At 44.1% G+C, this 21,792-nt stretch overlaps 1 protein-coding gene across 1 annotated transcript in view; it reads left to right on the top strand.

The window, feature by feature from the left end:
- The window catches only part of DCHS2 (dachsous cadherin-related 2), a 932,357-nt gene that overhangs the window by 524,851 nt on the left and 385,714 nt on the right, over positions 1-21,792 (top strand). Inside the window, exon 6 of the mRNA XM_086962326.1 lies at positions 8,567-9,583. Coding sequence (XP_086818452.1) covers positions 8,567-9,583 — 1,017 coding nt within the window. The remainder of the gene's footprint in view (positions 1-8,566; positions 9,584-21,792) is intronic.

Raw genomic sequence — 21,792 nt, 5'->3', positions numbered from 1 at the left:
TGGGATAAAGATTGTTTGATGGCGTTTTTACAGCTGAGGGAGGACTTATGTCGTGCCCCGGCTTTAGGAATGCCAGATTACACTAAACCTTTTTTGCTTTACTGCTGCGAGAGAGAGGGATGCGCTTTAGCGGTATTAGCACAGGTCCATGGAGATGCGCGCAGGCCAGTGGTGTACTTTTCGGCTACATTAGATCCAGTAGCCGCAGCGTTGCCCGGATGTCTCAAATCCGTAGCTGCAACGGGTGTCAGCATTGAACGATCTGAAAGCGTAGTTATGGGACATCAGTTAGAAGTGTATGTACCACATTCTGTAGAACTGTTAATGACTAGGACTAAGACTCAGCATCTGACGAATAGCAGGCTCACACGCTACGAGCAGGTCATACTGGCTGCCGAGAATGTGACCCTAAAGAGATGCTCTGTCTTGAATCCTGCAACCTTGATGCCACTTCCGAATGAAGTGGAAGATGAAAATTGTACAGAGCATGACTGCCTCGATGTGACTGAACTATGTACCAAACCGAGACCTGATATCGTAGATGAGCCATTGACAGACCCAGACGAAATTTTCTTTGTTGATGGTTCATGCGTAAGAAACGATTTCGGTCAGCTGAGAGCAGCTTATGCAGTATGCACGATTACCAGAGTTATAGAAGCCGCTTGCCTGGAAGGAGTACACTCCGCACAGGTAGCTGAAATTGTGGCTTTGACTCGTGCTTGCCTAGCAGGCGACAGACTTCGAGTCACTATATACACCGATAGCCAGTATGGTTTCGGCGTAGTTCATGATTACGGGCAGTTATGGTCTCAAAGAGGTTACATGACCTCCTCGGGTTCTCCTATTAGGAATGGAGAATTCGTGAAACTACTGTTAGAGGCTTTGCAAAAACCTATGGCCATAGCTGTGGTCAAATGTGTAGCACATACAAAAAATATGGATTTTGTATCACTAGGAAACAAATACGCAGATGAAGTAGCGCGTTACTGCGCAGAGCAGGGATATTCTCACACTGATGCAAAAGTGGGGGGAATCCAGGAAAGGACTGAATTGACCATGTTGTTAGATACTGTGGATACATGGGATGAACTGAGAGCAGTACAGGAAAATGCACCAGATGATGAGAAAAAGGGCTGGGAAACAGCAGGGTGCGAAAAAAGTGAGATGAATTTCTGGGTTTCTGCCGATGGAAGGGCAGTTTTACCAAATGAACTCATTAGTCCAATGGCAAGGAAATTGCATGGATCAGCACACATAGGAAGAGATGCTATGGTGAGAGTATTCAGACAAACGTGGTTCAATCCCAAGTTTAGAGTAGCGGCAGAAGCAGTGTGTCAGCGATGTACGATCTGTCAGCAACTAAATGTGGGTAAGAGAACACCAGTTACATTGAGTCACATTGGGAGGTCTGGGGGGCCTTTCAATAGGATGCAGATTGACTTCATAGAAATGCCTCCATGCAACAGACTCAGATACGTGTTAGTGATTGTCTGCATATTTTCTAGATGGGTTGAGGCTTACCCTACACGTAGGTGCGATACACTTACAGTAGCGAAATTGTTACTTAGAGAGTTGATACCGAGGTTTGGGGTGCCATCCTCTTTGGAATCGGACAGAGGAACTCATTTCAATAGCGAAGTGGTGAAGATGCTGTGTTCAGCTTTGAATATCGATCAGAAGTTACACTGCAGCTATCGACCAGAAGCTTCAGGGATCGTAGAGCAAATTAACAGTACTATCAAGTCCAGACTGGCTAAAGTTTGTTCATCGACATCCCTGAGTTGGCCAGACGCACTTCCAGTAGTTCTTATGAGCATACGTAGCACACCTGATAGAAGAACAGGCCTCTCTCCACATGAAGTGCTAATGGGGAGAGCTATGAGATTGCCATCGGTTCCGACTGCAGCGCTAGTGAACATCACAGACGACTTGATCTTGGACTACTGCAAGGGACTATCTGATGCCGTTAATTCTGTGTCCCTCCAGGTCCAGGCTGCAGAGGTTCCATCAGTACAAGATTTGTGCCACGACCTGAGTCCAGGAGACTGGGTCCTGGTGAAGAAGCATGTCAGGAAGAACTGCTTAGACGTGCGTTGGCGAGGACCGTTTCAAGTCATACTTGTAACGAATACCGCAGTGAAGTGTGGAGGTCTGCCAAACTGGATACATGCCTCACACACCCGAAGAGTGCCAACACCTCCAGAAGACACAGCTCCTCTCTCGGATGAGAATCCGGCGGGAAGCGGAGAAGCCATAGAGGGGGAAAGCCAAGCTGTGGAGGTGATCGAAGAAGCTGAAACTGTGTTGGAACAGGACGACGAAGGTCAGGACACTAGTGGGACCGAAGTCGCCTCAGGGGAAGAAAGTAATTGGGAGTCCGACACAGATATCGAGCAAACTGGGAGTGACCAAGAGACGGGTCCTGGAACAAGGAGCGGAAAGACGGAAAGTAACGAAGCCAGTTGGCCGGAGAGAAGGAAAAGGCCAAGTTCGGAAAGGAAAAAGGAAAGAACTCTTGCCCCGATCGCTGAAGAATCGGATCAGGAGGAAGAAACGACAGACTCAGGAACTGAGAGTCCACGAAGATCGAGAAGGGTACGTGTGCCCTGCAGAAGGTACGCCACCCCAGAGTGGACTTATCTAGCAGATGTATTGGGGACAGAAATCTGGGAGAGTGAAGAGCGTGAAGGTAATCGATCTCGATCCATTTGTGGCAGTGGAGATATGGATGTTGGCGCCTGGACTCGAGACTGAGGGGTTACTGACTTTCACACTTCCCATACCCCCACGTTTGAGTAAAATTCAAGATCTAGTGCTAAAAAGATTACAGTTTCCAACAGCTGGTCAGCAAATGACAGAAGAAGAAGAAAAAGTTATTCGCTTTGAACTATTGATTATTGTTGTGAAAGCTGCAGGTCCGAAAATAATTGTTGATGCATAAAAGACTTTTTGTACGTATGTTATAAACAAGAAGATAACCTAGCGCCGAGTGGAAAGAAGAATAAAATTAGGGATTACATTTAGAGGACGGAGAAGGGCTAGGGTTGTCTGCTGCTAAGAAGAGAAAAAGACATTGTGGTGAAAAAGATACCTGTTGATAAAAAGCACTTTAAAGACTGTGAAAGTAAACAAGCAACCAAAGACTGGAAAGAGAATTTTCGCTAGAGAACGAAGTACGCTGTTTTGATAACATGGAGAACGGCAACCCAAACCGAAAAGCTAGATGTATAGTAGGTACACTGATAGCAATAGCGATATTTCTCATAATCATAGTAGTAACGATATCTTACATGACAGGACATGAGAATGATAAAGGAATAGCAAATGTAAAAATTGTAACGACCTTGAAACCTGCTCTTGTGGGAAAGAAGGAGGAGAGCACTGTTACACGTGAAAAGGCGTTACTTGCAGATGAAGCTCGTAGATTACATATAGACGAGTCACAGGGAAACTTTAGGTCAAATGCATATGCCAAATTATTGTACGAATATATCGATGCCATGGAGGCCAAAGATTGCTACGTTTGTATGCAATTGCCGGCTTCTGTAGACGAAGGCATTAGATATCACCATCTCCCATTGACTTATGGGATAACATGTAGTTTACTGCTTAGTATATTTTATGGTAGAGAAGGATTTGAGTACTACTTTTCAAATTATGATTCGGTACTGCCTGAAGTTCCGAATTATAAGCAGATGAATAAGTGGGACTACTACAAAAAGGAGGATAGATTAGCTAAATTCTTTCTTCCTTGGGACACATTAGATACATCATATGCACGTAGAAATAATCTGACTTGCAAAGTATCAGAAGTAGAGAAAAGGTTTATAGCACAAGTAGATGACCGATGCAGACGGCAGAAGATTCTAAAAATGTCAGGACAATGGAAAATAGATTGGACAGAAGAAGAGAAGGCACATAAAAAGAAAGGTAGCAATGGTCCAATAGCATTGGATAGAACACAGAAAGGAAAGTTATGTTTAACTCGAAGCAAAACGTATTATGAGAGTGAATTTGTAGGTGAAGTTAGTTGCGAGCACTCTTTTAGACTAGAGTACTACACGAAAGATTTTATGAAAGGGATGCAAGCTATTCCGAATGTGTATTTTGTATGTGGGAGAAATGCCTATGTAAAACTTCCAGACAATTGGTATGGTTCGTGTTACTTGGCAATTGTCTTCCCCAAAATATATCATGCAAAGGATTTAGCGATCATAGAAGGAAAGGCTTCGAGGAGAACGAAAAGGGAAGTAAGAGATGCAGAAGTAGTAGGAGATGTATTTGGAGCGATGTTTCCATTGTTAGGTTTGATTCTTAACGATGTTAAGATTAGAAGATTAGCGACAGTCGTAGATAGATTGTCTGCTAGTACTGCAAGATCATTAATGTTAGTAGAGGGTGAGATGCAGTCGATTAGAGCAATGGTTTTACAGAACAGACTTGCTTTAGATGTGATATTAGCAAAAGAAGGCGGAGTTTGTAAAGCTTTGAAAGTTCAGGAATGTTGTACTTATATTCCTGATAATTCAAAGCCACTTGAGAAAGTCATACAGAACATTACACGGATTCATCAAGAAATTGAAGATTTATCAAAAGTAAATGTTTGGGAAAAAGTAGGAAATGGAGTGGGAAAGGTTGGAAGTTGGTTTGCTAATCTAGGCAAAAGTATAGTTTGGTATATTTTAAAGCCTGTATTAATAGTATTGATTTGTATAATTACATTATTAGGATTAGTAAAATTGTATAAGTGGTATAGGTCGAACCAGTTACAAAGATCGATGAGAGACCAAGAAAGGAGACTAGCTGTTCTACAAGATCAACAGTATAAAAGTCTGAGAACACTTGAATCGATAAAAAGAGGAACTGATGTAACTAGTTCGGTATAAGTGATGTATTCAAATTGCTTTTAGTGATGACTCCTAAAAGTCATCAAAGGGGGGAACTGAGAGAGCGCAATTTGAATGCAAAGTATATCGTAACCATATCTAGACGTATATGTTATAAACGTAGGAATAAAACGCATATCGTAATGTAAAGTTGGCAATTATAGCATAAAAGCCAACTAACGTGACAATGTGGTATAGGAAATGTAAATGTATTTACATGTTAAAATGCATTAGATTTAGAAGGCCCGTATACATGATGGGTAATGTAGAAATGCTTAGGAAATGTAGAACGTGCACAGTAGAATTCATGTACATGTGTAACTTTAAATTGGAGAAGCGGCGAGAAATATGACGTGGAAAGACGTAAACGTGGAGAATATAACGTGGAGTAATGTAGAGAAAGTACGTGACAATGTAACCAAGGAGAATGCATAAGTTATATTCTATGCAGTCGTATTCTATGTATTACATATATTTGATGTAGAATGTATTTAAGTATAACTAGGACTTTTGCTGAAGTACGAATATATAAATGTATGCCAAAGGTTATACTGTGTAGAGGGCTTTTGTAGGAATGTTGGAAGAGTTTAGGTCATTTGTGTTTGTAACCTAACTGGTCAAGAGTTCGCAGGAGCATAGTCAAATGTATGTAATTTAGAGGGCTTGTGAAAGTCGTAAATAGCTTGATGTGGACGTGAGAGCCAAGAAGTCTAGCACTTGTTAGATTTAAGGTGACAATGCCGGATGGAGCTTATTGCTCGAACGTGAGGAGAGACACTTTGAATGTGGACTATGTTTTGACAAGACCATTCACAGGACCTAGCAGGGTCAAGTTAAGAGACATAGAGTTAAAGCCTTGTCTAAATTCATATGTTACTCGATCTGAAAAGAGTCAATAAAAGTCGACGATGAGATGATGAAGATGACATCCAAAGGAGAAGGGTCAACTTAACGGACGACGCAAGGAGTGGACCAATGGAAGAAGCAGGAAGTTGACATCATCGGGGAAAGTCCGTGGTGGGCGTCAAGGGGCGTTCCACCCTCACTGTGATTGTGTATTTTAGGGACAGCACCCCGGGGAGGAGGTAGCAATTGGGAGATTAGGAACAGCGGGACAAATTGCTCAGAGCAAGGGCGAAGGGTAGATGCCTTGAGCAGATGCGCTGAGACATCAGAAGCGCAAGGGAGCAGTAGGCCGAGGACCCTTAGAGAGCGGATGGGTAGGCAGATAGGGTACTGCTTCTGAAACTTAAGATTTCCTTTAGAGGCGAAAGAGAGTTTGAACTTCTTTGGAAGTCAAACTGCTGACACCTTTTTAGGGAAGAAACTTGCGAAGTAGGGTTGTCACATAGCATAGAGTAGGGACAGATTAACCTGATGATATTTTTTATCTTACTGCAGATGACGCAGAAGGAACCACTTCACACCGAAGCTTAAGCAGCTGATATTGTAACTGATTTTGTATTTTGTATACTTTGAGATTTTATCCTGAGTGGATTGTATCGCATTCAAAATAACTCTATATAAAACTCTTAAAACTTTATCAGGTGTAAGTGGTTCTTCAGAGTGGCGTCAGTTAATGGGGTTTGTCTAACCAATGCGGGGGTGGTCCTTTCCTCAATGACAGATACGAGCGGTCCAAAACAGATGAATGGGATTCTTTATTAAATTTATCATAATCATAAATTGACATCAAAATCTCATTCCCCGCATCTGTATTGGCAACCTTAGTGTCTGATTGAATGGTTGCCAATGTTTTAGTGTTAGGTGCAAAAGTGTGTGGCTCTCTAGACCCCGTCAGCTTAATGTGTGTAACTGCTTTCTCAATCTTCCTGCTAGACTTATTGATACCGGGTAAGGTATCTTTACTTGAGTTTGACTTCCCAATAGACTTATTGAGACCGGATGAGGTGTCTTTTGTAATGACCTTATTTGTCAATTGATGCCCGCTAGTCTTAGTATTCAAATTATAGGCTACCAGACCTTTTAAAAGTTTTGAATTTAGGGTATTTTTACCACTAGGGTGTTCAATTGGTCGCCGAGTCTTTTTACCCTTTCTAATATCGGGAGAAGTAGGGATCTAACTAGGTGTTCTATATCCTATACTGTACAATTTGTTGAGGGAGATTCGGGAGGTTGGGTTTTAGGCAGGTTTTGGATTTCCCGGGGCTTTGGCTTTAGCTTTGTTGGGGGCGCTGTGCAGGCTGGTCCTCGCAGTCCCACCCGCGGTGTTCTTCCTCTGTGAGTCGCCCAAATCAGCACAAGTTCGATGCGTCCAGGCAAATCCTCGAAGGCAAGAGTCAATCAAAAGAGGGCAGGCACAGGGATTAAGAAGCGGCAGGACGTCCACAAAGCGACGGCTTGCGAGCGGCCCCCGCGGAGCGGGTGGCTCTAGCCGTTATGAGGCTGCTGGAAGGAGGTGGGTGGGAAGAGGCCCCAGCTGCAGCGGTGATGGAGGAGCTGTGCAGGTTGGTCCTCGCAGTCCCACCCACGGTGTTCTTCCTCTGTGAGTCGCCCAAATCAGCACAAGTTTGATGCGTCCAGGCAATTCCTCGAAGGCAAGAGCCAATAAAAAGAGGGCAGGCAGGCACAGGGATTAAGAAGCTTCAGGACATCCACAAAGCGACGGCTTGCGGGCGGCACCCTATGTCAAAACTATAGTGTATTATTTCAATGCGCAGAGCCTATAATGGATATAGGAACTACACTACAGGGCAAGCCATCTGACTATCAGATGCCAGCAACCTGGACCATGAAAAGGGCACCTTAGATTGAAATAGGTGCATGTTAGTAGTTCTTCTGTATTACACTTTTATTGATACAAACATTCTAACATCAGGGTAGACTTTACCCAAATAAACTTTCTAATCTTTGTTTTCTTACAACGCCCTTAATAATTGTACAAGAGCTCTCACATATTACGACTGGTCCACATTGACCCCAAAAAAATGAAGGATGGAGTGGGACAGCCAGGTTAATATCCCTCTCTGTGGCTCCCACTTCCAGAAAACATAGTGGCGTTAATAAGGTCTCAAAAAGGGACTGTGTATTGAATGATTTGATCACATAATACCCTCAGGGGTAGTTCAATCATTGCATTGTCCTTAAAGCAAGCTGCACTGGTGTGGGGACTCAGACGACATCCATTGTTGTGTCGATGGCCATGCCTGAAAATTAAACATGGTATATGTCTGAAAGTAGAATGTAAAAATCATTTGTGCATTCCTTTATGTAGCTTAGTGTCTGTCCGAGTCTTTGTAGGTTCCATGTCAACTCCAGCTGTTTATGATTCCCAGATGTACACCACGTGGGGATGTTTTGATAAATGTCTGACTGCACTTAAGCAAACCTTTCTAGCCACAAACAGATCAACTTGACCCATGATCAAAAAGGTCATAGATATTTGGCAAAAACCACCATTGAATTGTAAATGAAGGGAAGTCAAACTTTTACCATGAGTCATAGTGGCTTTTACGTCATTGACTGATAAGTTTATTGTCAGTGAGAATTCCCTATGTGATAGAACTAAACACTTTTATGGCAAGAAGGTTAAAACAGCAAAAGAAAGAGATTAAAATGTAATGTGAAAGAATTTCAAATAAGAAAAACAACCACAGTATCATAAATGTCTTTGTCTTTCAAAGGTACCCGCTAACTAATGTTCTTTCTCTTGTTTCCAGATTCCTTACGGCCAGTATTTTACAAAGTTGTCTCTGGAGATCCAAATGGAAGTTTTTCCATAGATCAGGAACTGGGTATCCTAAGGACCAAAAAGCAGCTAGATCATGAAATACAGCCAGTCGTGATTCTCACTGTTCAGTCACAGTTGGGAAGTTCAGCCATCCACAGCTGCACCCAGGTCAATATTACAGTGATGGACGTCAATGACAATACACCTTTTTTCCCAAAAGAATGTGAAATGATAACAATACACCAAAGTACCCCTCCAGGCACAGCTGTGTTCATTGCACATGCTGAAGATGTGGACAGTGGATTAAATGGTGCCATCACCTACAGTTTGATTGGTGAAAAGCAAAGTATATTTTCTATTGATCCACACCATGGCGTGGTGTACCTCAATGGGTCCCTGCATGCAGATTCACTTGTGTATGAGCATATGCTACAGATAATGGCTGAAGACAATGGAACACCTCGCCTGAGTTCCCTCTTTAACTTGACAGTCATTGTTGAGAAGCAGGAGAACAGCAGTACATTAGCCTTTGATTACTTGATTCACTACATAGAAATACGTGAGAACTTCCCATTGGATGCCAGAATTCTCCAGGTTCAGGCTCACTTGCTAGGTTCACAAGTATCCTCAAACATAGCATACTCTTTAGAAGCAAGTGAAGCTTCTGCAGTTCTTGGAATTCACCCGAGCACGGGCTGGCTTTTTCTCCGTAGACCGCTCGACTATGAATCTAAACAAATGTACAGCATTAAGGTGATCGCTAAAAGTGGTGGGAGCGATACTGAGCAGAACGCAACCACCTCAGTAATCATTACTGTGCAGGATGAAAATGACAATCTTCCCACATTCACGCATACTGCCTATTATTTCAACGTTGAAGAAAGCTCCGTTCCTCAAGGTGTTATTGGCACAATTTCAGCAGTCGACAAAGATAGTGGGAGAAATGGACAGCTTTCATATTTCCTCTTATCTGAGGGGAGCTACTTCAGGATGAATTCCAAAACAGGTAATGTCTTTTTGTCTGAGATTTGTTTTGTATCTGTTTTGGAATGTTTTTATGCGCAAGTTGATCTTATAACAATGACAATGTTCTCATCAAACCTGTATTGCTTTACAAAACTCCGATTTCTCTCAACAATTTTGAAATTCTTTTAAGAGTTTAGTCTAAAACACAAAACATGAGCAGTGGGAGTGGTTTTTTTTCCATTGAGCAGTACCATCAGGAAACATCTAGTATTTACACATTGTAAAAAAAAAACAAAGAGAAACAAAATATTTTACATTGAAAGCACTTCTCATCTTAATTAAACTACAAATGATCATTGTTCTCTCTAAACAATGTTTTTTTTGTGGAATTCAAAACTCCTTGACCAAATGAGACTGCCTTTATGCACTGTGATAGATCTTTTCTTGGAGAGATGGGATATTGCACACATGTAGGAGACCTTCTCTCTATGGTAGGAAGGCAGATGTACCAAGAATAATTTGGCAATGATTTTCTAGGGGCCTCAGTGCATGAACGTCGGGACCATATTGAAAGAAAGAAGTGAGAGAGAGTAATTGACACAGAGAGTGGGAGACTCTTGGACTTCGCCCTCTCTGCAGGGTCATCCCCAAATGTACCTTCACCCCTCTGGTTTCCTGAGCCTGCTTTTGTTGTCTTTTAGGATTCTGTACTCTACCACTGCTAACAAGAGCTAAAGTGTGTGTGGTGTCTCCTTTAAGCAAGGTAAAATTGGCTGACAGAAAATTGGCCCATTTTACTTACTTGCAACCCTCTAATCAATTGGTACTACATGTATCCAGGACCTGTAAAATAAATTCTACTCGTAGGGCTAGGACACCTATTGTGTCACCCACTTAAGTGGCCTTTTTAAACATGTTTTGTGTTTGAGATCTGTAATGTAAATTCTTCTCTAATGGTAAAGCCACAATTCTGAAAATGCCACTTTTAAAAAGTTGGCACCTTCTAGTCCTGGCCGTTTGGTGCCTGCATTCCGTTCCTGGGTCACATGACTAGGTGTAGTTGGCCATTGTGTATTCCTCCCAGATGGGCACACAATGAAGTTACTAGATGTTGACAGGATGGACCATCTCTGGCTTGATGAGGGGGCAGAGCTGTCACCTACCACACTTGTACGTCAATGGGGCTGCTGCAGCACACATACAAAGGATTTTTTTGCTGGCCTACTGTGTCCACAGAGGTGTGAGAGCATGGGGACATGACATTCTAGATACTTCTGTAGACAGAAACTGCTAAAGCTTCTCCTACTCCAATGTGGGCCCCAGGTCCGCGAGTGAGAATGCTCTGATGCCCTACTACCTTAGGAAGAAGGACTGGATGTGCATCTTGAACCCAGGACCAACAGAGAGAATCCAGTGGCTGGTCCCCTGTCCTGAGCTAAAGGGACACAACAAGCTCCAAAACCCTTGAACTCTGAGCCTGGACTCTGCATGCTGTGTTCTTAACCCCCCAAGTGGTGAAGTCCCAGTCCTTGACCCCTGGAAGCCGGAATACATGTTCTCTGCCAGCCCAGCTGTGGTCCCATTAGAACCAATGCAGTGGAAAGCAAGCCTACGCAGGCCTTGCAGCTCCTTAATGGAACCAATGCAGCATGAAGCAAATCAATGCAGACCTTGCCCCGCAGCCCTCTCATCTCCTCATAGGAACCCCTACGGCACAACACACCTTGACAACAACACACCTTGACGCAAGGCCCTGCATCAAGGACATAAGGTTAAATTCTCAGGGGGCCTATCCTGGCCACTGTATCTGACTCATGCTCCACCGCATTCAGTCTGAGGTTTTGACTTTGCCGTGATCTGGTGAGTCCAGATAACCACAGTTGGCGCACTTTGTGCTTTTAAACTCTATTTTTACCTAAAACCTTAACAAAGAATAACTCTGGTTCTACTTATTGGATTTTTGTTATTGTGGTATCAAATAATTTATTCGAATTTACTCCGTTTTTCTAAATTGGTGTGGAATTTTCCTTGTGTTGTGTTTTTACTTTACTATTGTTTAAGTGGTGCATACGTTGCACATTGCCTCTCAGTTAACTGACTGCTTTTGTGCCAAACTACCAGAGGGCTAAGGACAAGTTCATTTAGTGACTTTGTGTGGTCCACCCTGACAAGGAATGTGGTTGTTGCTTGAGTAGGGTTTCACCCCTTCCCCCCAACCAACAATTACATTTCTCACACAGACTGAGAGAAACGGATTAAGGAGAATGGGAATAATCATGAGGAAAGGAGAGGGGGAATTCTAGAGCAAGCTCAGTTCTGCCATCTTGGAAAATTAGAGAATGCATTGTGAACTTGTTAAAGGAGTGAATACGCTTTCAGAAATGAGAACTGGATAATGGTGAATTAAAAATAGAAGAGTAATATGTGTCTAGCTGGATTTCACTAACCATAGCTAAGGTCATATGATAAAGCTGTTGCACACCGCACATAACAGAGAGCTACTTGGGACAGAAGAAAATTCAATAAGGCATCCTGTTGAAAGAAATTCCTCTGGCTGGTGAAGGATTGTTGACCTTGCCTACAAATTCATCCTGAAGCTGTACACCTTAAAGCCTTGCTGAAGGTTAAGGAATCTATCTTCCTGTGGACCTGCAAGGAGAAGAAAGTTAAGTTCCTCACTAAGAAAAGCTGCAGATTCCTTATCAATGCTACAAAGGTGTGGAATACCCAAAAAGAAGAGAAAGTTTCATCTGCCAAGATAAAAACAGCAACACAGTTGCATCTACCTGGAAGAACAAGCCACTTGTAACTGTTCTTTTAGCTGAGTATTTTGCTGAAAGTGGATAAAAGCCTTTTTTCTTCTTTTAAAAAACTTTATTTAGGAAGTTTTTCTAACAATGAAACAATACAGAAATAGCACAAAGGAGATGTAAAAGGGACCGAAGAAATACAAAATAGTTATCAGCACATACAATGGAGGAAAGCAATTCACGCCAATGCATATTAAAAATTAAATAAATGACACCTCAGTAAAGTCAACATAAAAGAAAGAATAAGTGGAGAGAGAACATGAGATGAAGTATGAAGTATGAAGAAGAACAGGAAACTACACCGCCTCACCATCTGAAAGGGCATCCCAATAGTGTCTGTGTTGAAGTAAACAACAGAGTCATCAAAATGAACATATACATAATCTCAGTCACGCGGAACCCAATGGGGTATGCATCAACCATGCTCGTGTAGCTCTATAGCAGTAGCAAAAAGCAGCAAATAGTCTTGCAGTGCTTGCCATATGTTCTTGGGTCTGGAGGTTGGCGGTAGTAATGTAGCATATGTATCACTTGTGGAACGTCAGTATACCAAATCACAAATCCATGCCTTCGCCGTCAGAATGGTAGTGCTGCCCCAGTGCTGAGACACCTGCCGTTTAGCCCATAACAGATTAATTGCGGCGTGGGACTCCCGCGGACAATAGCTTAACATGGCCTAATAATGCAGTTAGTGGGGAACTTTTTATTCTTAGCATGATGTCTAGAAGGACTTCCATGAAATATTCAAAACTACATCTGGAGCATTAGGGAAGAAGTGAGTGCATACAACTGAAAACTACGGACTAGTGACTGGGAAAAGTAGCCCTAAAGACACTTTTTTTCTATCTAATTACTTCTAAAACAAGAAAGCTTGCTATTGCTAATAACTGATAATAAAGGGCACACACATCTGCAAACATTATTCAATTTTAAACATGCTGATAATATTTCAGACAGGCATTATGGAGTATGTGTAGCAGCACCCCATAGTATTACTTCACATACTCATAAAATGCAATACACAAAGGTAGGGGCGTACATATGTATATATGTGGTATTTCTGCAGTGCAAACTTAGCCGGAAGGAAGTGGTCAGTTGTTCATGGTCAAAGACAAGAATAACATCAATGAACGATAGGAGAGGTAGATGGATTGTGAACTGTTCTTTCATTATGATGTAGCATTCTTAGAAGAGGTGCACCTTCAACTCATTCCTAAATTGGAACAGATTTAGGGCAATCTAAAACCAATCAGGGATGTTTTTCAAAATCCAGGTTGCGTAGATATAAAAGGATTGCTGCCTTGTTGTTTTCTTTTTTACACTTCTTAGTATGCAGTCTTATGGTATCCTAGCAGCAGGTGTGATGAGAATCACCTGAAATATTGGGCTTGCTTACAAGAAAAGTGGCAGTGCTGTGCCTATGCTGTGGTGTGCAGAATTTGCTTAAGCTGTGCTAGTGTGTAATCTGGGAGGCCAAGGAGCAGGACATTTCCACCATCCAGATGCAAGAGTCAGAGGTCTTGAACAGCATTCTGAAGTCGCTTTCGGGAAGAAACTTTTTTACTTTCTTTATAAGATAGGACTCGTGGCAGACTTTGCGTTTTTTTGGCAGTGTCTTCCTAGAGAGTTTGGCTGGTGTCAAGGGGGAATCCAAATGGCCTGACATTCGATTAACGTTGGAGAGTGGGACAATCTGGCCTTTCTTGAGAGCTTTTGGGAAAAGGCCTTTAGTGAGGAAGGGAGAGATTGACAATAAGTGATCAATGGTATAAGGGTATATCCAGAGAGAAGTTTGATGTGGGACAAGAGTAAGACATTGCCTACATAAGAAATGGCTTTAAGGGAGTTGAGGATGTCAGCGAAATCTTCAGGAAATTAGGCTTTGAGGAATGTAAATTACAGGATTCTATGGGAAGTGGTGGTTGAAAGAGATGACACAGGCTTGGTATTGTCGATGTGCTGTCAGGTCTTCTGTATTTTTTCACTAAAGAAGAGTTTGAAGACTGCACTTTCCTGTGAAGTGAGGAATATGTGTTTCAATCTGGGGATTGATAGTTTTGAAAATGTTCTGCTTCTTTTGGTGGCTTTATTGATGTTGTTGATGCAGTACTTTGCTTTGACTGTTGTGATGAGCTGTCTTTGTGTTTTAGGTAGGAAGGTCAGTATCACAAGGTCTTCAAGAGTTCTGTATTTCTTCTAATGTCTTTTCTGTCTGTGAATTGATCATTTTTTGTCAGTAAGGACAATACCAGGGTGCTGAAGACTTTGGCTTGCATTTGTGTGTTTTAATTGGGCAGTGAATGTTCACATAGTTTTAAAAAAAAATGCTGAAGTTATTTACAAGGGTGTTGGCTTTGGATGTGGAGTTGATATGGTGAGAGATAATTTCAAACCTTAGGTTGTCTATGGGGAAGTCTTTGAAGCGTAGATCTATAATAATGCCCTCATATTTCACATATGCAAAGTTCTCCACCAAGAACACGTAGAACTACTCACACATTGAGTGTAAATATCGGAGTGGCAAGCAGAAGTAGTTGGAAAATAGAAAATATCTAGCATGAAGAGGGAGGAACATGGAAAATTAATGAGGGGCACAGGGAGGGATATGCAAATATAAGATACACATATATAAGTGTAAGTCAATTTCAATTTAGAATAGTTACATCCGCATCTGATTCAGTGGTAAAACAGCCCAAAAACTCTCAACTGTACCACAAACAGAACATAGAGTAAGTCTCACATCGCATGTGGTCACTTACAGGTTCTGCAAAGGGAATCACATTTAAAACAATGGAAACAGGGAGTAACACCACAAGCACAAAGACCTTCTCCTAAAAATAAATAAAAATAATGAATCAAAACAAATTGTCAAACAATTTTACACATTGCTGACACTCATACAGATCATATTATACAAACTCTACAAACACCTTCAAAAAGAAATAAAATTACATTAAAAAAAATAATCAGTTGCCTTAAGACTTTGTAGACACTCCAAAATCAAAATGTAAAATGTTTAATTTTTTTTAAAATGTGTAAGAAATAAAACCCATTTTAGAAAAAGGACAGATAACATAAAAAATTGCAGAAACACCTATTCCCTACACTTATCTCACATCTCACATTCACTAATTTAAAGACACAGTATAACATACTGCATGTCTCAAAACACACACATACACACAAAATGACACACACTTGTAGTAGCTAAAGTCTGACGTCGCAACACCTTTCATCACAATGGAAAGACAGCAGAGTCATAGGTGTTGGCTGCATGTATCTGTTTCCACTTGTGATGATTGTCAGGTATGTGTAATTTCCTTCAGATGATGCCTGCTTCCCGCTATTTTTCAGATCAAGATCTCTGTGTAGGCTATGTAGAAATATGTTTGGTAGATTTCAAACTCTACAAACACCTTCAAAAAGAAATAAAATTACGTAAAAAAATAATCAGTTGACTTAAGACTTTGCAGACACTCCAAAATCAAAATGTAAAATGTTTAATTTTTTTAAAAATGTGTAAGAAATAAAACCCAATTTAGAAAAAGGACAGATAACATAAAAAATTGCAGAAACACCTATTCCCTACACTTATCTCACATCTCACATTCACTAATTTAAAGACACAGTATAACATACTGCATGTCTCAAAACACACACATACGCACAAAATGACACACACTTGTAGCAGCTAAAGTCTGACGTCGCAACACCTTTCATCACAATGGAAAGACAGCAGAGCCATAGGTTTTGGCTGCATGTATCTGTTTCCACTTGTGATGATTGTCAGGTATGTGCAATTTCCTTCAGATGATGCCTGCTTCCCGCTATTTTTCAGATCAAGATCTCTGTGTAGGCTATGTAGAAATATGTTTGGTAGATTTCTGCCAAGTAATACCTTTACAGTCATATTTTGAGTGCTAGTTTTCTCCACTCCCTCGTATAATGGGGTACAGAAAGAAAGATATAGTTCTACAACTAGGCATAAATCCCTGTTATTTGAGAATAACATCTATCCAGAAATATATGCTCAGGTGTAGGTGTAAATGTTTGTGCACAGGGATCTCCTCGCATAATTTAACCTTCCTGAATTACCGCTTTCTCTTGAGGAATTTCTCTTATCTAAGCACAAAAACTGAATGTGCTGCTGTCCACTAATTGTTGTTTTTGAGACCTATAATAAACCCTGTAGTGAGTTAATTTTTTTTTTTGCTTGCAAAGACAACTTTTCGCTCAAGAAGCGCCCCAATCTTATTTTTATAGATGCCTCTTTACATGTTCTTCATTTTGTGTCCTTTCGATCATTAAATTTGTTTGGGACTTTTATCTTGTTTATTTATTCAGAGAAATATTGTTTTGATGTTTCTGTTCATGCACTACGTTGAGAAAGGCCTCACCTAGTGTGCTAAACTGCCACACATAACAATGGCACTCGTGGCAGGGACTTCTTTCCTTCATGAGAAGAGATTGTTTTGATTTTGTGACAGCACAAACATCGCGCATATTAAAAACGAGCCCTCTCCCTCCCTTCAATTGTTTAAAAATCCTACAATGAAGAACATTATTAGAATGAGAACACATCTAAATGCATTCTTCTAAAATATTTTCAAAATCACTGTTCCTATTTCCCAGCAGCATGGGCATCCAGCACTGGTTGGTACCTGAAAAGAAAGGTTCGACTCCCAGCCCTCATTACAGACAGCGAGGTAGCTGATTCATATTGATCTATGGCCCACCATCAGTGGTGACGTAGGATCCCACTAGGCAAAGATACAAGGTAATGGTTGGCATAAAGTCCTGCTGGTGGAACCTTCCAACCATCACTGCCATTGGACAGGGCAGCCATGGATTTCGCGAAACAAATATGGTTTCATTCCCTTCCTCTGCTAATTTTAAATGCTGAGTCAACATTATGAATTCAGTGGTGTAAGGGGTCATGCTGCACAGTTTTAGACTAGTTTTTTTTTCCTCAGTTAATCATGCATAGCATGTATGAGTAGCAGAGATACAGTATACAAGAGGATGCTGAGGACTGCCACTTTCTCCTTAAAACGACGACTTCAATGAACTCCTCCTCCCAGCTTGTCAAAACCGGCCATTCGATCTTCTGCCTTTCCCCATACACAAATTTGAAGGATTATCTCTGTAATCCCCAGAATGCGTTTTACAATCCAGCAAAATAACAATAGGTGACATCCGTTTACGATCTCACTGGTGCACTCAATTTAATACAAAATGCATCTTATCCTGATGTTAGACAAACAGCAAACAGTGCAAAACGTTTCAAACCCTTCAGAAAATGGACATTATGTTTTTTTTTAATTGTAGTGGGGAATTCCGCAGCCCTTTGCAGGAAAGTGTTGCAGATTTAAGGGGATTAAAATCACTGCCCAGTCACCTAAAGTTGTACTTGCCAAATTAGTACCACGTTCCCATAACCTTTGCACTTGTCCCCACCACCCCTTTTTGCATCCACTGCACCATCATACTGGGTTCCCATCATGCCAACCCCATAATAACCACAGACACATATTCTCTCTTGTTGTGGTCATTTGTTGGCCGCAGTTTTATTTTTTGGGATACAAACAGTAAAATTAGACATCATTTTGGTGTTTGCTTGTTTCAGTCTCTTCGACTCTTGTGGATCATTCCTTTGCTTGCCTTTGGTTGGATTTGTGCTCCCCTTGAAAGGGGGAGAGGGGTAGCGTCAGTCCCTGGAGTTAGGCCCTAACTCGCTACCTTCCGGTTCCGATTGTGCCCTGCCATCCGGCAGGGGCTGGGCTGCGAGCGCCGTCTTCGTTTTGCTACCCCCCTTTTCCGGTAAGCCACCTCACCCAGCCGTGTGGCATCTGAAGGTGAGTGGTCTTACCCTCTGGCCTTCTAGCCAGGTCTCCCAGCCATGAGGTATCCCAAGGTTAGTGTTCTTTTCCTGGCACACCGCCCTCCGGTGTGCATGATTACCAACCATAATCCGCGTAGTTCTCTGCCACGCTTATCCCTATGCTACAGCCTGTGACATTGCTGTCCCTTGGGTGTGGGTGGGTGGGAATTTCCGGTCTTCTGCTGCTCCCCTGCTCATCCGTGGACATGGCGCTGCCTTGGGGGAGCAGCCTTATATGCCCCCTTGGCCCTATGCCCTTCCGAATGCCCCTTCCCTATTGAGGTGTTTATTATACCGCGCTCCCCCCTCCTATTGGCTCGCTGGCCCACCTACTGCCTGGAGGGGGGGGGGGGTCTACCTGCTGTTCCTGCCCTGTGCTGGTAGCGTGCCAAAATCTGGCGCGCTACCTGCACTGACCTTGTGGGGGTGAGTGGGCATGGCGACTGTTATGGCGCCAGCTCTCGAGCCCCCCCTTTGTGGGGGCAGCCTCTGCTCTAACCTTCGCACTTGCCCCCACCACCCCTCTTTGCATCCACTACACCATCATACTGTGTTCCCATCTTGCCAACCCCATAATAACCACAGACACATATTCTCTCTTGTTGTGGTCATTTGTTGGCCGCAGTTTTATTTTTTGTGATACAAACAGTAAAATTAGACATCATTTTGGTGTTTGCTTGGTTCAGTTTCTTCGACCCTTGCGGATCGTTCCTTTGCTTGCCATTGGTTGGATTTGTGCTCCCCTTGAAAGGGGGAGAGGGGTAGCGTCAGTCCCTGGAGTTAGGCCCTAACTCCCTACCTTCCGGTTCTGATTGTGCCCTGCCATCCGGCAGGGGCTGGGCTGCGAGCTCCGTCTCCGTTTTGCTACCCCTCTTTTCCGGTAAGCCACCTCACCCAGCCGTTTGGCATCTGAAGGTGAGTGGTCTTACCCTCTGGCCTTCTAGCCAGGTCTCCCAGCCATGGGGCATCCCAAGGTTAGTGTTCTTTTCCTGGCACACCGCCCTCCGGTGTGCATGATTACCAACCCTAATCTGCGTAGTTCTCCGCCACGCCGAACGGGAGGCTCCCGTCTCCCTTCGGCTCCCCCTCCGACTACGCCGTGTGCTCTCTACTTGCACCCGGCAAGCATCATAGCTCCCCAGAGATTACTCCAGAACAGGCCAATTCCCTCGCCCGACAGGTGCACGCCGTCTTTGGTGAATAGCTCGGGGTGGCCGGTGTGGATGAGCCCATGCCTGACGAACGCCAGGCCGTTTACCCTGCAAAATTTACTCACTGCCATGTTCAGTTTCTTGCGGGAATCCACCGCTTTCTGTGACTCTGCCCCGCGCCAGACTTGCCGGCCGATCACCTCCGACCACACGATTGTTGATCCCCGGAATGACCTGGCTTTCTCCGTCAGGTCTCTCTGCACACTGTGGAGGAGCGCCCGCCTCCCTAGCTGTGCCAAGTCGTTGCCCCCCCAGGTGTATTATCAGGACGTCCTGGTGCAAAGCCGCGTCCGCCCTCAGCTCCTCGAGTGCCGCTGCAAGCTGTTCCCATTTCATTCCCGGCCTGCCGAACCACCAGATGCACGTGTCCGCTGGTGCTCCTTTTGCCTTGCATCCCCCGTCCCGCCACCAGCTCTGCATTTGGGAGATAAATGAGTGCCCCACCACCCATACCAGGCGCGGTCTCCGTCCTGTTAAAGGAAGGAAACAATGTCACTCATTGTGCGGCCCGGTCCCGGTCGCTTGGCCCTGGTCATAGCAACTGTGGTCTCACATATGTCTTGTAGGCCCGTGACCTCCATCGTCCCACTTCCTTGATGCCTGCTTCGGCCATCCCGAGCATTGCCGCCGTCGTGTCCGCCCCTATCCGGAATGAGTGGGACCCGAAGGCCGCCGGGCGCAGCCCTGCTTTGCCCAGTGCGTTGCGCATGACAGACGTGAATTGGAACCTGCTTAGCTGCGTGCCATCCCTGTGCCTAAATAAGGGGCCTTCCCCTGCCGGGCGTACTGCCATGACAGCCATTAAGCAGCAAACTGCGCAGCAGCCTTGGTCTTTGATGCACTGAAATCTAATCTTGGTACCTTTCCCTGTTTGGTCGGTATTTGACCATCTTAGCACAATCTCCACCCCGTCCCTTGCCGGTATGCATCTCTCTGCTGCCCCCCACCTTGTGGGGGCTACCAACTCGCTGATGCGGAAAGCCCCAAGGAAGGCGGTGGCGAAGGCCGCCTGAAAAAGCGCCAGCTCGAATTGGTCGGAGACTGTTCCCCCTAGGGCGCCGAGAAGCACTCGCAGTCATGTGAAGTCAATGGGGTGTCTTGTGTCCTTCCTCGGGCCTTCCTTCCTCTTTCACCCCTTCATTGTTGCCTTGATGTAATGGGATGCCACGGGGTTCTGGCCAGTCTCTATCCTTGCGAAATGTGCCACCGCACCTAAATGGGCCTGGGCCCATGACCTGGATTTTCCCACCCGGAATGCCCATTGAATGAAGTGTTCCGCTGCCCTGCGTGTTGCGCTCATGTCCACTAATGATGTGATCTCACCCACCCTCATGACTGTTTCCAGGTACTTTTTGTACCTCCTGGCCGCTGTGGGAGTGAGTGCCTGTTGCACCAATTCCCTCAGGTCCGCCCTGCCAGTTTCCAAAGGTGCTCCGGAAATGGGGTCATGTACTGCTCCGCCTTGGGTGCCAGCTACCTGAACCGCGCTGTCTGCTGCCTGGATAGAGCATCTGCCACCTCGTTCTCCACCCCTGCAATGTGGCGTGCCCGCACCTCCATGTTTCTTTCTAGCTGTAATGCAACCAACCTACGCATTAGCCGCAGCGTGTCTGGGCACCTGGCAGACCCCTTGTTAATCGCCTGCACACCCCTTTATTGTCGGACCACAGAGTTAGTTTCAAGTTCTGGAGTTGCTCCGCCCATACCGTCATGGCCACTATTATGGGAAATAGCTCAAGGAATGTGATGTTCTTGGTGATGCCCTGTTTGTACCAACTACTGGGCCATGCTTTTGTGCACCACCTGCCTCCCAGGATGGCCCCAAAGCCTGTGCTGCCTGATGCGTCCGTGTCTAGCTCGATCTGTTGGTTGTCTAGCCATCCCTCCTGCCAAATGAGCGTGCCGTTAAAGTCCCTCAGGAAGGAGTCCCACATGCTCAAGTCCTTCCGGACTTCTGTGCTCAACCTGACGAGGTGGTGTCTTTTGGTGAGTCCCCGTGTTAACTGCATCAATCGCCTGGCGAATACCTTGCCCGCAGGTATAACTCTGGTTGCAAAGTTCAGCTTGCCTATCAGCCCCTGTAGCTCCCTCAGTGTTGCCTTCTCCCTGCCGCGTAGCTCTCTGATATACTTCCTGAAATCTGCTATCTTGTCGGCCGGGAGCCTGGATGTGCCCGTCCTGGAATCCAGCTCTATCCCTGAAAAGGTGATGGTGGTGGCTGGCCCTTCAGTTTTTCCATTTGACTGGGGGATCCCTAGCACTTCTGCTAGACCCATGAATGCCGCCAAAGTGCTCGCGCACTCGGTGAATTCTGCTGGGCCCGTAAATAAAAAGTTGTCCAAATAGT

This window comes from Lissotriton vulgaris, chromosome 3_1 (assembly GCF_964263255.1).
Source record: "Lissotriton vulgaris chromosome 3_1, aLisVul1.2, whole genome shotgun sequence".
Lineage (NCBI taxonomy): Eukaryota > Metazoa > Chordata > Amphibia > Caudata > Salamandridae > Lissotriton > Lissotriton vulgaris.
Note: the sequence above shows the minus strand (reverse complement) of the source record. Positions and strands in the feature narration are given on the sequence as shown.